General features: G+C 42.6%; 1 protein-coding gene across 1 annotated transcript in view; it reads left to right on the top strand.

The window, feature by feature from the left end:
- Positions 1 to 12,090: 12,090 nt before the first annotated feature.
- The window catches only part of colq (collagen-like tail subunit (single strand of homotrimer) of asymmetric acetylcholinesterase), a 101,747-nt gene continuing 91,839 nt past the window's right edge, over positions 12,091 to 21,998 (top strand). The window contains exon 1 of the mRNA XM_072282988.1: positions 12,091 to 12,263. Within this exon, the coding sequence (XP_072139089.1) occupies positions 12,098 to 12,263 (166 nt within the window). The 5' untranslated portion in view covers positions 12,091 to 12,097. The remainder of the gene's footprint in view (positions 12,264 to 21,998) is intronic.

Raw genomic sequence — 21,998 nt, forward strand, 5'->3', positions numbered from 1 at the left:
TCCATTTTCCTCCCTAGATGCTGCTTGACCCATTGATTTCCTCCAGCGTTTTGTGTGTGTCTCGCCAATGATCCCAATAACAATGGAGAAGGAAGCTTGAGAGTTCAGCTCTTATCCTGAACACTTCTCCTAAATAAACATGTTTTCTTTTCAGTCCCCATTCCCATCCAGCGGCAGAGTACTGCAGCTGGTCGAGTTGCCCAGGTTCAACCCTGACTACTGGTGTAGAGTTTGTACATTCTCTCTGTGACCATGCAGCTTTCCCCTCACATTCTTAATGGATCTGTGTGTCTGTGCTTCTCGGCAACAGTTCTGTCCATTCAAGATTATACCAACAGGTGGCAGTAAGCATTTGAAGTTCAATTCAATGTTTCAACATTTAAGGAGATATTAGATACAGTGAGTGTTGTATTACCCAAGTCACATAGATAGTTCATACCTAGATTTAGCTCGGTGACCACAAGACCCTACACAGAATTGCGAAGACCACTGAGAAGATCATTGGGATCTCCTGAGACCCATCTGAGATATTTATCAGGAGCACTGTGTATGAAAGGCCCTTAGCATTGTCAGTGATTCCTCCTATCTATCCAATAATCTCTTTAACCCCCTACCATCAGACAGAAGGTACTGTTACTTTAGGACAAGGACTGTTAGGATGGGAAACAGCTTCTTCCCCAAGTCTGTGAGACTACTGAACTCCCTGCTAACACCCAGGTCTCATCACATATGAAGCACCAGTAATGTTATGCTGTTTACTTTTGACTTGTGTCATATATTTGTGAATTTGTTTACAGTAATATTACTTTATGTGTTGTATATGAGTTAAATGTGCACCTTGGTCCTGTGAAACGTTGTTTTGTTTGGAGGTATACAGGTACAATATAACAATAAACAGAACTTGAATCTTGCACTTATATAATTTATCATTGATAAGCAAATGAATTCTGAGTCATGATGACATATCAGAGCAACACACACACAAATGTTGGAGAAACTCAGCAGGAAAGGCAGCATTAGGGATGAAAATGGACAGTCGGTGTTTTGTGCTGACAGCGTTCATCAGGACTGGAATGAAAGACCGTATGACATAGGAGAAGGATTAGGCTATTCCACCCATAAAGTCTGCTCTGTCATTTCATCATGGCTGATTTACAAACCCCTTGCAAGCAGTGGTGGGAATTGAACCCAGGTTGTTTGTACTACGCTACCGTGCTACCCAGTGATTTAGACTCCACTACTATTTGTGGCAATGAACTCCATCTATTCACTGGTTAAAGAAATTCCTCTTCATTTCTGTTCTAAAGAGACAGCTTTCTATTCTGAGGCTGTGCCCTCTGGTCCTAGACTCCCCCATGACTGGAAAGTTCCTCTCCCCGTCAACTCTATCTAAGCCTTTCAATATTCAGCAGATTTGGTTGAGATTTCCCCTTTAATTTTTCTAAACTCCAGCAAGTACAAGCCCAGAGCCAACAAATGCTCCTCATACATTAACCCTCTTATTCCGGGATCATTCTTGTAAATCTCCTCGGACCCTCTCCAGTACCAGCACATCTTTTCTTAGATATAGGACTCAAAACTGCTTAGAAAAGTGCAGTGTGGCCAATATCTTATGAAGCCTCCGCATTACATCTTTGCTTTTTTTTTCATCTAGTCTGCTGGAAATGAATGGCAACATTGCATTTGCCTTCCTTAACACCGAGACAACCTGAAAGAGGGGAGATAAAGTCAGTGTAATGAGACAGGAGGGAGGAAATCAAGGGCTGGTAGGTTATGGGTAAATGTAGATGGAGGTGGGGGCTGATAGGCAATTGTGGTTTTAGAAGGAAAGAGGACATCTCATATGGCTTGGACTGAAATAAGAAGCCCCCCCCCACCCTATTTGCCCAAGTAGCGGGTACTGAGGGGGGAAAGGAATGTCTGCTTCCCACTTACAGGGAGCTACAGCGCCTCACTCTGAACACACATGGAATTGATTAAATTAATGTTAAAATGTGAATTCTTGAAGACAAAGTTTTTCAACAGCTCACTTTCTCGCTGGGTACCGTTGTGCCGCACGAATTGTTTTGCAATGAACTTGAGAAGTTCCATTTTCTAATAGTAAAGCATATGGCAAGGTATTGGTTAATGATATAGACCATCAGTTTATCAAGTGTTCATCCAAGTACTTTTTCTGAAAAAACTTTAAGGATTCACCATTCAAACTCTAAAGTTCAAACCTTGAAGTAAATTTATTCTCAAAATACATGTATATCACCACATAAACCCTGAAATTCATTTTCTTGTGGCATATTCAGTAAATCTGTAGAATAGTAACTATAACAGGATCAATGAAAGATCAACCAGCATGCAGAAGACAACAAACTGTACAAATGAAAATATATAAATAAATTACAATAAATAACCAGAACATGAGATTGTGTGAAAACGAGTCCTTAAAGTGAGATCATTGGTTGTGGGAACATCTCAATGGATAGGCAAGTGAGTGCAGTTACCCATTTTTATTCAAGAGCCTGATAGTAGAGGGTAAGTAACGGTTCTTGAACCTGTTGGTGTGAGTCCTGAGGTTTTTCTACCTTCTACATGATGACAGCAGTGAGAAGAGAGCATGGCCTGGGTGGTAGGGATCCCTGATGATGGATGCTGCTTTCCTATGACAGTATTTCATGGCTGCTCCATGGTTGGAAGGGCTTTACCCGTGATGTACTGGGCTGAATCCACTACCTTTAGGATTTTCTGTTCCAAAGGCTTTGCTGTTTCCATACCAGGTTGTGATGCAGACAGTCAACATACTCTCCACCACACATGTAAATAAGTTTGTTGAAGTTTAGTTTCATAGCTATTTCAAACTCCTGGGTGTCAACTTCTCTGAGGATCTATCCTGGCCCCAGCACATCAATATGGCTACAAAGAAGGCACGACAGAAGCTATTTTTCATTTGGCGTTTGAGGAGTTTGGCATGTCACCAAAGACACTCACAAATGCATCACCGTCTGGTATGGGGGATGGGGGCTGTTGGGGGGCCGGGGGCTACTACACAGAACCAAATTAACTCAGTCAGCTTCATCGTGGGCCTTAGCCTCCCCAGCATCCAGGACATCTTCAATGAGCAATGCCTCAAAAGGATGGCATCCATCCTCAAGGACCTCCACCACGCCAGACATGCCCACTTCTCATTGCAAACATCGGGGAGAGGGAGAAGCACAGGAGCATGAAGGCACACTCTTACCCCTTCAGCATAAGATTTCTGAATGAACATTAAACTCCTGAACACTACCTCACTTTATCTTCCCCTTTTGCTCTACGTATTTAACCTTTATAATCTATATATACTTCTTACCATAAGTTGTTATTAATGTTATGTATTGCAGTGCAATGGTACCAAATAGCAACAAATTTCATGACCTATGCCAGTGATGCTAAACCTGATTCTGAGAACCTTCTAAGTAAAAAAATTCCATCAGATTCCCTTTACCAATTGCTTTAAATCTGTTCCCTTTTAGTGTTGCCCTTTCCGCTAAGGAAATAGAGCCACTTATGTGTTTGTATCAGTCCTCTGATAATTTCATGTGCTTTTGTGTAATTCCTTCTCTGCTTCAGAGGAATTTTAACCCACTGAGTCTTTCCCCATTGTCCGCTTCTTGCAAAGACCATGTGAATCTCTACTATACTGTTCATGTGAAGTTGTCATGATTACACCACTCTCAGGTTGGAGGAGCAACACCTTGTATTCTGTCTGGATAGCCTCCAACCTGATGATAAAACATCAAGTTCTCTAACTTCCAGTAATTTCTCCTCCCTCTCCTCCTTCTCTCATTTTCCATTCCCCATTCTGGGTCTTCTCACCTGCTAATCACCTTCGCCTGGTGCCCCTCATCCTTCCCGTTCTCCCATGGTGAATTCTCCCTTCCTGCCAGATTCTGTTTTCAGCCCTTTACCTTTTCCACCCATCACCTCCTAGTTTCTCTCTTCATTCCTCCCTTACCCCACCCACCCATCCTCCTTCTCACTTGATCTCATCTATCACGTGCTAGTTTGTGGCTCTTCCCCTTCCCACACCTTCTTATTCTGGCCTCTGCCCCCTTCCTTTCCAGTCCTGATGCAGGGTCTGGGCCTGAAACATCAATGGTTCATTCCCCTCCATAGATGCAGCCTACCCTGCTATCTTCCTCCAGCATTTTGTGTTTGTTTTAATTATTTATTGAGATACACTGCAGAATAGACCCTTCTTGACCTTTGAGTCACGCCGGCCAGCAATCCCCAATTTAATCACGGGACAATTTACAATGACCCATTAGCCTACAAATTGCTACGTATTTGGACTGTGGGAGGAAACCAGAGCACCCGGAAGAAACCTACTTGTTCAAGGAGAGAACGTACGAACTCCTTACAGGCAGTGAACCCGGATTGCATGGACTGTAAAGCATCATGCTAACCACTATGCTACCATGCCACCCCATAAGCCGCACTACTTACATTCCACTCAACTTATTTCATTCGTCACACTGGGTCATATAGCACTTGGTCACCCTTCCCACCCCAAGTCATTAATGTTGACTGTAAGCAGCTGAGCCTTCAGCTCAGTCCTGAGGCATTTCTTCAGTCACAGTGTCCTGTCACGTACCCTGTGACGGGTTAAAGAACCAGCAGAAATGGAAAACACTTTGGAGTCCGGTATTGCTGTTAACTAATGCTATTTATTAGTAACTACGCAATACAATAATATAAAATCAGATATATCAAACAGGTTAGCAATGATTATACTGTATATATAAGTGTGGAAATATAAAAACCAAGCTTCTTCAAGCCTAGGGGTAAATGGATACAGTCTTACGATGATGAGTAAAGTTCAGTTCAGTTCGTGGTATTGAGTTGAATAGTGATGGAGAGAGAGAGGTGTTGTGGTTGTCCGAGTAAGCTGATGCCGTCGATTCTTCGCGTTGTCCTCTGAAATCCTTTAAAAGTCACCGAATGTGACCACAACAAGGGGACCGTTTTATGTGGTGGAGTTATCCACCCAGGTGAGGGTTGGACACACTAATAGCTTCCCACCGGTCATACCTTTTCCACACTGTGAGAGCCACTGATCGATTCTCCTGATCGATCCTCCAAAAACCCACCTTTCTGGGGGCACAACAAAGCTCATCCAGTGTCCAAAATCATGTGTCTGTCTATCTACCAGCTGACCTTGTATTTATCTCAGCATGCTGAACACCAGTTGTCCATCAAGTAGCTCCTCCCTTCTCTCTCTGTAGGAACTCAGAAGCTGGCAGTGTCCTTGAAGAAATTCCAAACAAACTGTGAGCAGTCTTCACCTCTCTCACTCTTAAAAACAAGGTGTTTATGTGGTATAGCTCTCTCTCTCTCTTTTTAAAAGCATAGTTCATAAGGGATAATTCAGGACCCCCATCACAGTCCAAATCAGAAAATGGGGGGGGGGGGTTTATTGCTCCTCACTGTTTATGTCTGTTAACTAATCTTCATTGCACATGCATCCCATGAGCTCTAACTTTGTATAAATTAATTTCTTGCCCGACATCTTATCAAAGACCTTCTGAAAGTCCAGGTGCGCCACATTTAGTAGCTCCCCTCCATCCCGCTTACCCAGACTGCTGGTTATAGTTTCAGAAATGGCATCGCTCTCCAAAATCCTTGTTCACACTCCTCAATACTGTTATTAGTTTCTTGTGTTCTAGTATTTCAGGCTCCCCTGCTGTCCGCACCCCCACACCACCGACCACCAATATCAGGGTAATTGGTCCATAGCACTTAATGCTTTTGGAATCGCTTCTTCCCCTTGCCATCAGACTCCTGAATAGACAATGAATCCATGAGACACTACCCCTTGCTCTTTTTTTGCACCGTTTATTTAATTTCATTGTCTTGATTTAATTTGATATACTGAATGCTGCTGCAAATTTCACAACATATGTTAGTGATAATAAACCTGATTCTGATCCTGAATTGGAACTCCTTCAAAGTCCCAGTGATGCATTGATTTCGAGTCCCACTGACGTCTCCAAGTTTGCGTTTGCAATTAATGCCTCTTTCTTTCCACGCTTTGTTCATTCCAGAACTATTAATTTCCAGGAAGGTTTGCTTTTGCGATGAGAGCAAAAAATGTGATTAATTGATCTGCTCTTTCCTGTTATCCAAGATAATTTTTCCATTGAGAGAGGACCCAGGTGAACTTTTCCTCAACTTTTCCTTTCAACTTCTCAATAGAAGTTTTATGCAGATGATTTTCTTTTTGTAATTTCTGCTCAGATTATTTCAGTGTTTTACCATCACTTTCCTTATGAATTATTTGGGTATCCTTTGTTGAATTCTAACCAGAGTTTAAATGAGGCTATGCCTGTTGTCCCAGATGTTCATGTTATGCAGGGGAGTTTTTCTGCTGTCTCAGGGAATATTTACCATATGGTGGATCTGAGTCAACTTGCAGTGTGTAAATTGACAGAATGCCACTCAAAATCATGCATAAAATGTTTTGGGGCCTTCCAATTTCTTCAAACTGTCCATTAAGTAAATTAAAGTATTCCCCATGGGAAATTTTGAAACTAGAACTGCAATGGGTCACAAAAACAGTTTCTTCATATAAATTTAAACCAATACTTTCCAATATAGAGAGTGCAATCAGAAACAGCAATACTTCCTGCAAAATAAAATAGTTACCAATCGACAGGACCAGCCACTGTACTCAGTTTTGATGTTAGAAACTAAATACTTAAAACCATGATTCTAGATCTCAAAATCAACACAAAGCATTTCACATTTCATAGAAACATAGAAAACCTACAGCACAATACAGGCCCTTCAGCCCACAAAGCTGTGTTGAACATGTACTTACCTTAGAACTACCTAGACTTACACATAGCCCTCTATTTTTCTAAGCTCCATGTATCCATCCAGAAGACTCTTAGAAGACCCTCTCGTTTCACTGCTTTCATTTGCCGACTGTCCATTCTGTTGGATATGTGTTAATATAAGCACAAGAGGTTCTGCAGTTGCTGGAAATCCAGAATAACACACACAAAGTTCTGGAGGAACTCAGCAGGTCAGACAGCATCTATGGAGAGGGATAAATAGTTGGTGTTTCAGGCCAAAAGATCCTTAATCAGGACTGTGCATTCAAAGATAACATTTAAGAGAAATTTGGATAGGTACTGAGTCCTGAAGAAGGGTCTCAGCCCAAAACATCGACAGCTTATTCTTCTCTATAGATGCTGCCTGGCCTGCTGAGTTCCTCCAGCATTTTGTGTATGTTGTTGGATACACTTGCCTGGTAAGCGCTGTGGCATTGACCCACTGGCCGGGTCAGAACCGGGTTTGTTATTTCATTTCCAGATACACGTGGAGTAGGCCTTTTTAGCCTATCGATTCACGTCGCCCCACCCCCGCCAGCAATCCCCGATAATCCCGATTTAACCCCGACGCTAACCAAGGGACAATTTGGCTTGTGGGAGGAAACCGGAGCACGCATGGAAAACCCACGCTTTCCATAGGGAGGACATAGAGAGGCTCCTTATAGAGGACGCTGGAATTGAACTCGGAAGTCCCTAACAGTGTCGTACTAACCACTACGCTACCGTGGCATTATCACCGACTTCGTCGAGAAATGCGACGTTTTGCGGGAGCAGTACGTGCAATATTTAATACACTCCATACATTACAAGAAGTATATATTAAAAATAAACGAGTGCAAAAAAAAAGGAACAAAATATGGTGAAGTTGTATTCATGTTTTTTTTTGTCCAATCAGAAATCTGATGGCGGACTGAGAGAAGCTGTTTCTAAAACAATGAGTGTGTGTCTTCAAGCTCCTGTACCTCCACCCTGATGTCAGTATTGAGAAGAGGTTGTGGAGGTCCCCCTTTTCGCGGCATCGCCGTTTGAAGATGTCTCCAATGCCGGCGAAGTTACAGTCCATGACGGTGCTGGTTGCATTTAGAACCCGCTGCCGCTTCTCTCCCGCTCTCCATACCAAGCCCGTGAAGTCCGCGATACATCTGTAAAAATCTGCTAGTCTTAGCTGACATACCAAATCTCCTCAAACTACCAATGTACTGTAGCCGCTGGCGTGCTTTCTTCGTAGGCCGTCAGAAATGTTAACACCAAACCGCTGAGACCTCGATGAGGAGCGGTGTATGTTCCCTCCACTTCACCTTCCCGAAGTCCATTATAAATTTGGTAAATCAATGATTCATTTTCGGAATATTTCGTGAAAGCTTCTTGGAGTTCGTCATCAGTTTTGCCTGCAGTTTTAATTAATTGAATGGAGCACTTAATGAAAGAGAAAACGATTGATTTAACCTTCGATTGCTTACAAAATATATTAGTACCCACTATACACACTGAGGAATAGCTCTCTCCTTAATTGCATAGCTACTAATTCAAGAATAAAGCGGCGAGGTTTAAGCGATTTGATTTACTTGGTGGAACGGATCAATAAGCATGTTACCGTCTTCCAAAGCGGACCCGTCTACGTTAGACTGACCAAGCGTTCGGAACGGTCTATGCAGACTGATCAGACTCCGAGGCCTGGTAAGATCTCATACCGAACGGTTTTGTTGGGCTGACCAAATTCCAACGCGTGGTAAAAAACCTCACTGGGGCTTTCTTTAAGCCACACGCAGAGGAGAGATATACTGTATGCCAACCCGTTCTGTTACGGGTTAGTTCCCGAGTTTAACCGTGTCGGGCTTAACATACGGTTCAGGTTACACGCTGGTGTTCCGTGCACAGACTCAAACAGCGAAGGGCGACACCATTAGCGTTACACCTGTAGCTGTTTTACGCGGAATAGTCAAGAGTTAAAAGAGACAACCGCAAACAATTCATATAACTTTTATATTAGGGGAGGAGTTGATATATTGATCTTAATATCCATCCCGATATTCTCGTAAACTTCGCACGAAGCACCATCACTAGATTCAGATTTTTTTTATCACATGTACATCGAAACTTGCTGTACAGTGAAATGCGTCGTTTGCGGTAACATCCGACACACCGGCTTCACTCGCCTCGGCGCTGAACAGGTTCCGCGGCTGTGGATCCACTTTCGTGGACTCCGCAGTTCATGTTCTGTGTGTTATTTGTTCGCGTTTTTAATTGCTTGCACGTATACCTGTCGGTCTTTGTTGTGTGGCGTTTTCCGCCGATTTTATTGTGCTCCTTTGTTTTAGGCCGCCAGCAAGAAGATGTTTCTCAAGGTTGTATACGGTATGCATACCTGGAAAATACATGTTCTTTCAACTTTGAACTTTGAACCCTGGGGGATGTGCTGGGTGCAGCCCGCAAGTGTCGCCACACGTTTCGGCGCCAAAATACCATGCCCACAAATGTTAACATAACACCACCGAACACAAGCAACAACGGCAACAGTCATCTGGTTTAAATGTGTCCCCGTGGAGCTGGATGTGGGGATCTGTCCCATCGATAATGGGGTGATAACAAGGCAGGTTGTTGCCTTGTTATCGTGTTTGGATAAAGGGGGAGAGGGGAAGGAGCGGGAAGCGCCGGAGAGATCAATAAACCAAATATTCGCGAGGTAAACTCGTGGGATAGCTGTGTCGAATGGCCGTGAGGGAGACGCAACGCGATCTGCCAAACTGCTGAGACATTCTTTTTTCTCGATTTCTCGTCGATCCCGAGAGAGAATGCGACTTCTCCAGGGAAGCCAGTCGAACTTGAGACATTTCTGCATCGTATTACTTGCCCTGGCTTCAAGGGGAGGAAAAGGAGAAACATCCAAAACAGAACCAACGCAGTGAAAATAGATGAAAATCACACTCGATACTGTCCCAGCTGCCTGGAGAGCAGAATAATTCCCTACTGATTTTGAGATCTCGACCACACGCGCCGGCAGAGGGTGAATTGCGTTGACATTGCGTTTACAGCCGGTGCAATGGGATCATAAACAAAGAGGGACGTTAAGATTAACCCCTCAGAAATAAATGATCGAAACAGGTAAGTCAGAATGAAGCGGTCAACAAAATATTTTTAAAGCCTCTCTGTAATTTGCTGATTCAAATTTTAATCACTTTTTCCCGTTTAAATCGAGAAACACAAGCTACCCTGTTGCCCCTCTGATTAGTGCGCTGAATCTTTAATGCGTGTCTTTACCTACTATTACAATCTGCCTGGCTGCATCACTGTGTGGTACGGAAGCTGTAAGGCATCGGACCACAAGACGCTATAGAAGACAGTAAAAACTGCCGAGGATCACCGGGTTCTCCTTCCCCGCTATTTGTGACATTTACCGTGAGCGTTGTATACGAAGGGCCCGAAGCATCGCTGAAGACCCCTACCACCCATCCCACGATCTCTTTGACCAGGAAAGAGGTATTGGAGCCTCAGGGCTGGGACTGCCAGACTTGGAAACAGCATCATCCCTCCGGCTGTGAGACTAATGAATACCCTGCTACCACAAGATCTCGTCACTAGGAGAGCGAGCTATTTACTTTTTACCTGTGCTGCGCACTACATGTGATTTGAATTGTATTTTATTAACTTATTTGTGGTAGTCTTCTGTGCTGTGCATGATATATGTTCTGAAGGTACACCGTGATGCGGAGGAATGTTGTTTCGTTTGATTGTATATGTGTACAGTCAGAGGACAATAAACTTGAACTTAATCTCAGAATTTCGTGGGGATTATGAAATGCTTCATTCTATGTGATCTTGAACAAAAAAACTAAACACCAACACTAAATTTCAAAATAAGGCATGTATCAAAAAGGCTTCTCCTTTTGAAGAAACGACAAGAGACCTGACTAGACAATAATTCGAGCGTTCTGCATTGGGGGGGGGGTGCTGAATTATTAGAAACCTTGGTTTTAGCGTCAGAGTTAGTAAAGCGGCATTTGGTTTGCTCAGGGAGACAGATCAAAGATTAGTCTAGTACGAGAATTAGGATTAACAGGGTGGATATGTTTCTTTTTATTGGCGATAAATTATGTGGTTAATTAATTCCCTATTAACATATTTATGTTACTAGAGGTGATATAGGACTAGTCCTCTAATAGATATAATAATACTAGATAATAATATTGATAATATATAATAATAGAACAGATCCAGTCCTAAAGAAGGGTCTCAGCCCGAAACGTCTCATCTCCATCGATGCTGCCTAACCTGCAGAGTTCCTCCATCATTTTGCGTGCTGTTTTGGATTTCCAGCATTTTTCGTGTTTTAGATGGTGTGGTTCCTCTAATTGAGTTAATAGTGGTGCTACTTGTAGGGTTGTTAGTTAATGTGAGTGACATCCATCAGGGATAGGGAGGAAAGGGACGTTGTCGCCATTAAGATTGATAATACATGCTGTTTGTTTTGGGATTAGGATTAATAATATATTGGCGTTAGTGTTGAGAGGCCGACATTTGAGCTCCTACTTTATTGTTGGTGACTGGGTTTTTAAAAAGTAAAGTCATTGCTCCTTTGAAGGCTGGCAAATTTTCGCCCAAAGTTGACGGCAAAAAAAAAGACAAATTAACAATTCCGGCTATTGCATTTCGGTGCTGGCGCACGCAATGCAGATAACACAGAAAATGCAGGAGGAACTCAGGAACCAAGGGTCTCGTAAAACGTCGACAGTTTATTCCTCCCCATAGATGCTGCCTGACCTGCTGAGTTCTTCCTGCATTTTGTGTGCGTTGCTCTGGATTTCCAACATCTGCAGAATCCCTTGTGTTTCTGCTTGCAACAATGGCACGATTTTAAGATATTAAATTGAAAATTTAAGACGATGGATTCGGAAAGGTGGTGTGTGTGTGCGCGCGCGCGCGCTGGAAATTATTGGTAGTCATTAAGTTAAAACAAAGCTTCTGTCGCGGGTCCTATGAAAGACACCTTCGGCTTCAGAGTTTGAAGTGATCGATATATTGTTTGACCCGGGCCACGAAAGCGCTGCTCTTTTCTAGGGATGAGGGTTGGGGTTTTCGGATATCCATGCTGCCTGACGGTTCCGATCTATTGATCACGTTCAATGCGCGATGCTAGTGTCTAATGACCGCGGTGGGGCTTGTGTTGTGAAGGCAGCTGATTGCTTTCTGGTTAAATATAGCCGGTGTGCGGCAAGGAAAAGATCTAATGGGAAATGCCCGGCATTCCTCTCCAAAGGGCTCCTGCGACGCCAGCGTCAGGTTTGAACGGCAGCCGAGCCGGGATGTTCCCGATCGCTTTCGGACTTTGGCTCCAGCTCCTGCTCTGCCAAGGATTGGCTGAATCCACCTTCTTGGACAATGTTTTTCCCTTGCAAGCAGGTATGATACAATATTATTCTGCCAACCAACATATTTTGCTTGTAGCTCTGTGCATGTCGTCTGCAGTGTGCGTAACTGAGCGAACCCAACACCCCCGATTCGGCTAAGATTGTCCTGGTGAACGTAGGGACCCACCGGACAACCAGCCTGGCGTGTTATTGGGGCATTAACTTGTTTGCATGGCCCAGTGTTAGATTTCTAATATCGTAAGTTGGCGCGTTTCTACGTCCATTCTATTTCCATCCCTCAACCAGGGAGAGAGGACAGGGTCCTAACGCAGGTTCTCTTTCTAAAAATATTCCGCGTCTCTTCCTCATTGCTATGGGATCCAATCGGACGTGAATGGGTAAACATCAGCTGGCTCCCAACGTATCATATATTCTGCCAGGTCTCCTGAAATAACTCGCTCAGCCGACGAGACTTCGCGGGAAACTATTTCTAATTGTTTGTGGTTGTTGTCTTGGGAACCACCAAGTTAGCCGGGAATACGTGTAGTTAGTCCGCGTTAAACACAGCAACTGAGAAGTTGTCAAAGAACACATATAGTTTGAAAACCATCTCAGATGTAACGATTGTGCAACTGAACTTTTACATGATATTTAGAGTCTGTATAATTTCATTAAAAGCTGCCGTTTCCACTTCGTTTTATAATAGAACATTCATTGAGATTATTGACACTTGGACCGAGTAGAGTTTTGTAATACTTTGTGCACTACGAGCTGACATATGTATCAAATACAATATTAAACTGGGATGACGGCCTTTTTAAATTTGATAAATACTGTCAGAAAATGTAGAGGCTCGACTGCAAAAACAGAGCAGCGGAGACGATTTAGTGGTGACCGATAATAGACCACAACATAACAAGCTACGAGGGGCCACCAAACAAGGGAGATCCGAAACTAAGCACAATAGACAACTTTAGGCAGAGAGGCTGAAGGCTAAGAGCAATTGATGGAGACCAGCGGGTTCAATGAGTGGACGTGGACGTGGACTGTGGATAAGAACTGGGATTAAATAGGCTGCAGGTGATGAGTCTGGAATGAGCTGCAGGTGAATCCAATTAGCTGGGTGGAGACTGGGAGGTTCAAAGGTGCATTTTATCATCAAAGTATGTATGCAGAATACAACTCTGAAATTTGCCTTCTCCAAATAGCCATGGAATACAGAAAACCATATAAGTAGTTGAAAGAAAGACATCAGCCCCCCCCCCCATAGCATGAAAGGACAAGGAAACAAAAACTCGCAAACCCCAAACAACACATCCCCTTCCTTGAACAAAAACTAACGGATGACCCAAACCCCCAGCCCGCCATTCTGCAAAAAGAAAGAATGGACGAGAACATGAAAAAAAAAGTAGAACTGACAAAGGCCAATACCAACTACAGTCCAATCTATAAATCTCAGAATTTCAATTCCATCTTCGAGAACATTAGGACCCAGCGGCTGCTCCGAGGGCAGTAACGCAAACCAGCGGCCCCTCCTGCGGAAATCACTCATCCCAGTGGCCCCTCCAACAGCAGCTACTCGAACCAGCAGTCCCTCCAAGGGGCAGAGACTTGAACCAGTGGCCCCTACAAGGACCAACATTTCAACCTGCCCTCGTGGTGCCTGCATGTGCAGGCTGGGAGGAGTCAGCTGGAGCAGCTCTGACAAATACAATGGGATTTAAATATTTGAAAATTATAGGCTAAAGTGAGCCTGACATCAGTAGTGGGAAATTTATTGGAAGGTATTCTAATGGGCCTGGATATTTTGATAGACATGGACTGATTAAGAATTGTTAGCATGTCTTCGTGCATGGTAGGTCATGTGTAACCAATGTTCTAGAGATTTCTGAGGAAGCTACCAGGATAGCTGATGAAGGCAAGGCAGTGAATGATGTCTACATGGACAAAATACCTCTACAAGGTATTTTGCAAGGTCTTGCATGGGAGGTTGGTCAAGAATGTTCAGTTGCTTGGCATTCAAGATGAGGTAGTAAATTGGATTAGACACTTGCTTTGTGAGAGAAGCAGAGAGTGGTAGCAGATGGTTGCGTCTCTGACTGAAGGTCGGTGACTAGTGGAGTGCCACAGAGATCAGTGCTGGGTTTTGTTGTTTGTCATCTATGTCAATGATCTGGATGATAATGTGGTTAACTGGATCAGTGGATGACACCAAGATTGGGGGTGTAGTGGACAGTGATGAAGGCTATCACGGCTTGCAGTGAGGTCTGGGACAGCTGGAAAAAATGGCTGAAAAATGGCAGGTGGAATTTAATGTAGAGAGGTGCGAAGGCTTGCACTTTGGTAGGACCAACCAGCATAGGCCATGCACAGTGAACAGTAGGGCACTGAGGAGTTTGTTAGAACAAAGGAATCTGGGAATACTGGTTCATAATTCATTGAAAGTGGCATTACAGGTAGATAGGTTCATAAGGAAAGGTTTTGGCACATTGGCCTTCATAAATCAAAGTATTGAGTACAGGAGATTGGACGTTATGTTGAAGTTCTATAAGACATTGATGAGGGCTGATATGGAGTATTGTGTGCAGATTTGGACCCTTACCTATAGGAATGATGTAAATAAGGTTGAAAGAGTACAGAGAAAATTTACAAGGATGTTAACGGTTCTGGAGGACATGAGTTACAAGGAAAGATTGAATAGATTAGGACTTTATAAGATCTCAAGACATAGGAGCAGAATTAGGCCATTCAGCCCATTGAGTTTGCTCTGCCATTCTATCATGGCTGATCCAAGATCCCTCTCAACCCCATACACCTGACTTTTTGCCATAACCTTTGATACCTTGACCAAGCAGCAAACTATCAATTTTCGCTTTAAATATACCCACGGTCTTGGCCTCCGCAGCTGTCTGTGGCAGAGTCTTACACAGATTCACTACTCCCTGGTTAAAAAAATTCCTTCATACCTCTGTTCTAAAAGGTCTCCCTCAATTTCAAGGCTGTGCCCTCAAGTTCTGGACACCCCCACCATAGGAAACATCCTCTCCTCATTCACGTTATCTAGTCCTTTCAACATTTGGTAGGTTTCAATGAGATCCCCCTGCATTCTTCTAAATTCCAGTAAGTGCAGACCCAAAGCTGCTAAATGCTCCTCACGTGTTAAACTCTTCATTTCCAGATTCATCCTTGTGAACCTCCTCTGGACTCTCTCCAATGACAACACATCCTTTCTGAGATATGGGGCCCAAAACTGTTGACAATACTCCAAGTGTGGACTGACCAGTGTCTTATAAAGCCTCAGCATTATCTCCTTGTTTTCATATTCTATTCCCCTTGGAATGAAAGCGAACATTGTATTTGCCTTCTTTACCCTAGAGCCGACCTTCAAATTAACCTTCTGGGAGTCTTACCTGTGGACTCCTAAGTCCTCTCTAAGTACCTCTGATGTTTGAATTTTCTCTCCATTTAGATAATAGTCTGCAATTTTGTTCCTTTCACCAAAATGCATTATCATACATTTCCCAACACTGTATTTCATCTGCCACTTTTTTTGCCCATTCGTCCAAATTGTCTTAAGTCCTTCTGCAATCACATTGCTTGCTCAGCACTACCTACCCCTCTATCTATCTTTGTATCATCTGCAACCTTTGCCACAAAGCCATCAATTCCATTATCTAAATCATTGACAAACAATGCGAAAAGTAGCAATCCCAATACTGACCCCTGAGGAACACCACTAGTCACTCACAGCCAACCAGAAAAGGCCCCCTTTATTCCCTCTTGCTGCCTTTTGCCTGTCAGCCATTCCTCACTCCATGCCAGTATCTTTCCTATAATGCCATGTGACTTTATCTTGTTAAGCAGCCTCATATGTAGCACCTTATCAAATGCCTTCTGAAAATCCAAGTAAATGGCATCCATTGCCTCTCCTTTGTCCACCCTGCTTGTTACTTCCTCAAAGAACTCTAACGGATTTGTCAGGCAAGATTTCCCCTTACAGAAACCATGCTGACCTTGATTTATTTTATCATTAGTCTCCAAGTAGCCTGAAACCTCATCCTCAATAATGGACTCCAGTACTTTCCCAACCACTGAGGTTAGGCTAACTAGCGTATAATTTCCTTTCTTTTCCCTTCCTCCCTCCTTAAAGAGTGGAATGACATTTGCAATTACTGTATCTAGTCCTCCAGAACCATGCCAGGATCAAGTGATTCTTGAAGGATCATAACCAATGCATCCGTTATCTCTTCAGTAACCTCTCTCAGGGCTCTGGGACATAGTCCATCTGATCCAGGTGACTTATCCACCTTAAGACCTTTGAGTTTGCCTAGCACTTTTTCCTTTGTAATAGCAATGACACTCACTCCTGCTCCCTGACACTCACGGACATCTGGCACATTGTTAGTGTCTTCCACAGTGAAGACAGATGCAAAGTTCACATGCCATTTCTTTGTTCCCCCATTGCTACCTCACCAGCATAATTTTTGTGGGCAAATATCAGCTCTCACCTCCTTTTTGCTCTTTATGAAAAAAACTTAGTATCTTGCTTTATATTATTGGCTAGTTTGCCTCATATTTCATCTTTTCCTTTCTTATGGCTTTTTTAGTTGCCTTTTGTTAGATTTTAAAAACTTTTCAATCTGCCAACTTCCAACTCACTCTTTCTACATTATATGCCCTTTTCTCGGCTTTTATGCAGTCCTTAACTTTCCTTGTCAGTCACGGTTACCTACCCCTGCCATTTGAGAACTTGTTCTTCTGTGGGGAAATATCTATCCTGCACCTTGTGAACTATTCCCAGAAACTTCAACGGCCTCTGCTCTGCCGTCATCCCCTCCAGTATCACCCTCCAATCCACCTGAGCAAGCTCCTCTCTCATGCCTCTGTAATTCCCTTTATTCCATCACAATGCTAATACTAATGTGTGAGGGGGAAGTGTTAGATTGATCTTGGAGTAGGTTAGAAGGCCGGCACGTCATTGTTGGCCAAAGGGCCTGCACTACGTTGTAATGTTCTATCAAAGTATATAAACTCCAGTTTCTGTGTTTGTATGAAAATTCTGTTTGGCTCTGGACATCATGATTTAGGACCATCGTAAAGGACTTTGCAGAGGGAAAAGAGATTTGATAGAGTTGTTGAGAATGAGATTTACAGTCATATGGATGAGTTGGAGAAATTAAGGTGTTTTCCTCCATTGCTGGGAAGACTGAAAGGGGTTTGATGGAAATGCAGAATTTACATGAATCTAAAACATTACCAAAAACTTAACGGTCTATGACCAGAGGTCACAAACCTAGGATAATTTAATCCAGGAGTTCCCAACCTGGGGTCCATGGATCTCTCAGTTAATAGTAAGCCTTCATCTCACAAAAAAAGGTTGGGAACTCCTGATATAAGCAAAAGACTCAGAGACTACCTGGAGGAAGTGTTCTTATGCAGTGTGTGATAAGGATTCAGAATGACTAGCATAGTGACAGGAAGAAATTCAATTGTAGTCTTCTAAAGAAAATTGGAAAAACCTGATGGTGATGAAGTGCATGATTTGTGAAGAAGCATAACTGTAGAACTAAACTGATCTTTTGTTTTTAAACTTCTGCACCTAATTGAGGGACTAAATTGTATTTTCCAGTGCTGTAGTATACAGTTCCATGGTCATATATCATACAATCATAGGATTAGTTTGGATTGACATCATAGCTGGCACAGACATAGTGGGCGAGATGATCTCTTCCTGTGCTGTACATATCTATCATTGTACATCAGGATTTGCTTTCAGCATCCTTAACAACATTTGAGCGTAATAACGAAGAAGCCAATTAAAGAAAGCAAACAGATGATTGGAAAAAGATAAAGATTAACTTGATTTTTCACAAGGACAGCAAAACCTACAGCATCGTTTTACATCAGATCAAATCAGCGAAGTTTGTACTGGACAGGCCACACATGGCGCCATGCTTCTGCACCAAAGTAGCATGCCCACAACTCAGTAACCCTAACTGGTACGGCTTTGGAATGTGGGAGGAAACTGGAGCACCCGGAAGAAACCCACGAGGTCATGGGGAGAACGTAAAAACTCATTACAGACAGCAGCAGGAATTGAACCCCAATCAGTAGTTACTGACACTGTAAGTGTTCGGTAACCACAACACTAATTCCAGTCCTAGCCATGGAGAATTCTAAAAATTCTACAGATTATTTGGTTACAACAGTCCAATTATATAATGATTTTTACATTGTTTTGTACAAGGTGAGTTGTTTATGACCTAACTAGAATACCATTTTATAACCTCTTCAATAGCCCTACCAAACCAGAACATTTAGTAAGTTTTGTTGAAGTACTCTTCCTGCTGAAGTCACTAAATGCATTGTCTGTAGAAAATAATGCTCTCTTTTGATCTCTGGTTGGTACTGAAGCCAAAATAAAACTGCTGAAGGAACTCAGTAGCCAGGCAGCATCTGTGGATGGAAATGCAGAGTGAGGTTTTGGGTTGTAACGTGACATATGGAGGTACCTTTATTCTGTCCCTTCTATTTAGATGAAGGGTCTTTACCTTGATGTCAACTGTCCATTTCCCTCCACAGATGCTGCCTGACCTGCTGAATTTTTCCAGCCATTACTTTTTTTATGCTCCAAATTCCAACATCTGTTCAGAATCAGAATCAGGTTTATTATCACCAGCATGTGACGTGAAATTTCTTAACTTAGCAGCAGCGGTTCAATGCAATACATAATATAGAAGGAAAAAAACACAAAATAAAGTTATAATAATAAGTAAATCAATTACAATACACGTATATTAAATAGATTAAAATCATGCAAAAAACAGAAATAAATTTATCAAAGTACAAAGTGAATTTGTTATCAAAGTACACATATGTCACCATATACAACCCTGAGATTCAGTTTCTTGTGAGCATACGCAGTAAAAACAAAGAAACAAACAAAAACCAAACAAGATAATAATAAATAAATAAACAATAAATATCAAGAATATGAGATGAAGAGTCCTCGAAAGTGAGTCCATAGGCTGTAGGAACAGTTCATTGATGGGGCGAGTGAAGTTGAGTGAAGTTATTCCCTTGGCTCAAGAGCCTGACAGCTGAGGGGTAATAATTGTCCCTGATCCTTGTAGTGTGGGCCCTGAGACTCTTGTACGTCCTTCCTGATGGCAGTGACCTCTTGTATGTGATCTGTACTGTTTTTGTTGATCTTAACCTCTGTAGTATTGCAACAACTTGTCTTGGAGATTCCTGATCCTACCGTTATCTCCTTGTTCCTTGCTAGAAGCTTGTGCAGTCAGATTGCACTGGATCAGTTTTTATCCAATAGGAAATAGTCCAAAAATGTTTGCTAGCATCACTGAGGAACCGTGGCCAATGATTTTGGTAGTTAGCTAGCATCTGTGGGGCTATATTTGTGCCAAAATCAAAGAATTCCATGGAAGGAGATTTTGATTTCAGATTCAGATTTATTTATCACATGTACGTCAATACACACAATGAAATATGTTCTTTGCATTACCAACAAGCACACCTTGGGATGTGCTAGGGACATCCAGATGTGCAAGTGTTGCCAGCCATTCTGATGGCAACATAGCAGAACAGAACAAAACAGAACATAACAACAGAACAACATCAGTAAATCAAGCCCCTTTCCTCCCTTCCACACGCATGCGCAAACAGACTGTCCTCCATTCCCAGAACAGGCCTCCAGACTACAGTCTCTTGGCTTCGGCTATCGGTCTATGACTTCCAGACTTCTGATCGACCTTTGGGCCATGATCTTCAGAATCGACTCCAAGACTAGCCGATGACGGGACCCTGAACTCCAGGCTCGAACTCTGGGCGCACCAACTGACTGGCCCTCCAGCTTCCTGGTCACGTGGCCTTTGAGTGTGGAGCGGAGCCCTGGACTGTGACAGTCAGGCAACTCAAGTCAGTTCAAAAAATGCAAAAGTTACCAAGTTGTTGAATCTTTAAGTGTATATTTAAAGACAGATAAGAAAGATATGATTATGCTCAGGCAAATTATTATTTTGTGTCTTGCTTAATTGCACTAAAATACATCACTGTACACTTCAAAATAAAAGGTATGTGTAGTTGAACAAATAAGCCAAATGGTTGTGTATACTTACAAAGAAGATTTTTAGGTTGCATTTTGGAATGCAGCTAAATTTTCTGCAACATGTGCGCTTCTGGAAAAAGAAGGCCTGATAAGCCTTCTTATAAGGCTCATTGCTTATATTTATGAGGTACTTTTAGGTTTCTAGAGGTGGCTTTGGGGATAGAGAGGGAAGTTAGGAATCAGGTTACAGTTTAAGGGCAAACCGGAGTTTAAACATACGCTCTGCATTCGAAGGCCGGCAATATGGACGTGGTTAGATGCCAGGCTGGCAGACCAGCAAGGATGAGGCCTGGTGGTCTTAAATTGCAGCAGATCAGCAGTTTCTGAGATACAGAAACAACCCCATCCAGCACCAACAATCATTCCATGGTCAAAGCGACTTAGATCACATTTCTTCAATGTTTTGATGTTTGGTCTGAATAACCACTAAAACTCTTGACCATGCCTGCATACTCTTATGCATTGAGTTGCTACCATATGATTAGCTGATTAGATATTTGCTTTAATGAGCAGGTGTAAAGGTGTACCTAATAAAGTGTATACATTGGACTAATTAGTTAGTCATTCAATGACGAGGTGTTTTGCCTGTGCCATTTGACTTATATTATAGTCTGCATTGACTTATAGATATGATACTATGTGATATTGGGACTTTACTATCTGTGATTGCTATTCACAAACTGCTTAGCTATTTAGTATTAAACACAAAATGCTGGAGGAACTCAACAAGTCAGACAGCATCTGTGGAGAAGAATAGAGTGTGTCTATGCAGCCGATTGAATCCACTCTGACCATCTATGCTCTTCCTACATTAATTCCAGTTATTTCTTTAATGCTTCCAGCTGCCTCCCCCATTGCTATGACCTGCCCACACACTAGCAGCAACTTGCAGGGACCAATTATCTTGTGTTGGAACTATTCCAGATAAATTACTGAGAATAAATTCAACATGCAATACAAATTACTTAATGTATTAAAATGATGGAAGTAAATGTCCCATGGAGTCTGCTTGAATAAGCTGTTACATTTTGGTCATGTCCGGCAAGCCCTGTACAGATCTTTGACTTCGTCTATTACAGGAAACAGCATTTCATACCACAGGTTGGAGGAGCAACACCTCATATTCTGTTTGAGTCGCCTCCAACATGATGGCATGAACATCAATTTCTTCCCCCTCCTCCTTTTCTCTTTTTCCTCTCCCTATTCTGAGTCCCCTCTTAAACTATTTCTTCTCCTGACCTGCCTATCACTTCCCTCTGATGCCCATCCTCTCTCTTTCTTCCATGTCCATTCTCCTCTCCTGTCAGATTCCTTGTTCTTCTTCTTTTTCAGCCTTTTACTTCTTCCATTTATCACCTCCCAGCTTCTAACTTCCCCCACACTTGGTCTAACCAGACCTGCTAGCTTGTAGTCCTTCCTCTCTTCCTACCTTCTTATTTTGACTTCTGCCCCATTGGAGACCAAAACTGCACACAATACTCCAGGTGGGTCTCGCCAGGGACTTGTACAACTGCAGAAGGACCTCTTTGCTCCAGTACTCAACTCCCCTTGTTATGAAGGCCAACATGCCATTATTTAGAATTTCCAGCCCCAGAGAAGATTCTCATCACGAAATGTCGATTGTTATTCCACTCCGTAGATTCTGCCTGACCTGCTGAGTTC

The sequence above is a fragment of the Mobula birostris genome, chromosome 19, assembly GCF_030028105.1.
Source record: "Mobula birostris isolate sMobBir1 chromosome 19, sMobBir1.hap1, whole genome shotgun sequence".
NCBI classification, from domain to species: domain Eukaryota; kingdom Metazoa; phylum Chordata; class Chondrichthyes; order Myliobatiformes; family Myliobatidae; genus Mobula; species Mobula birostris.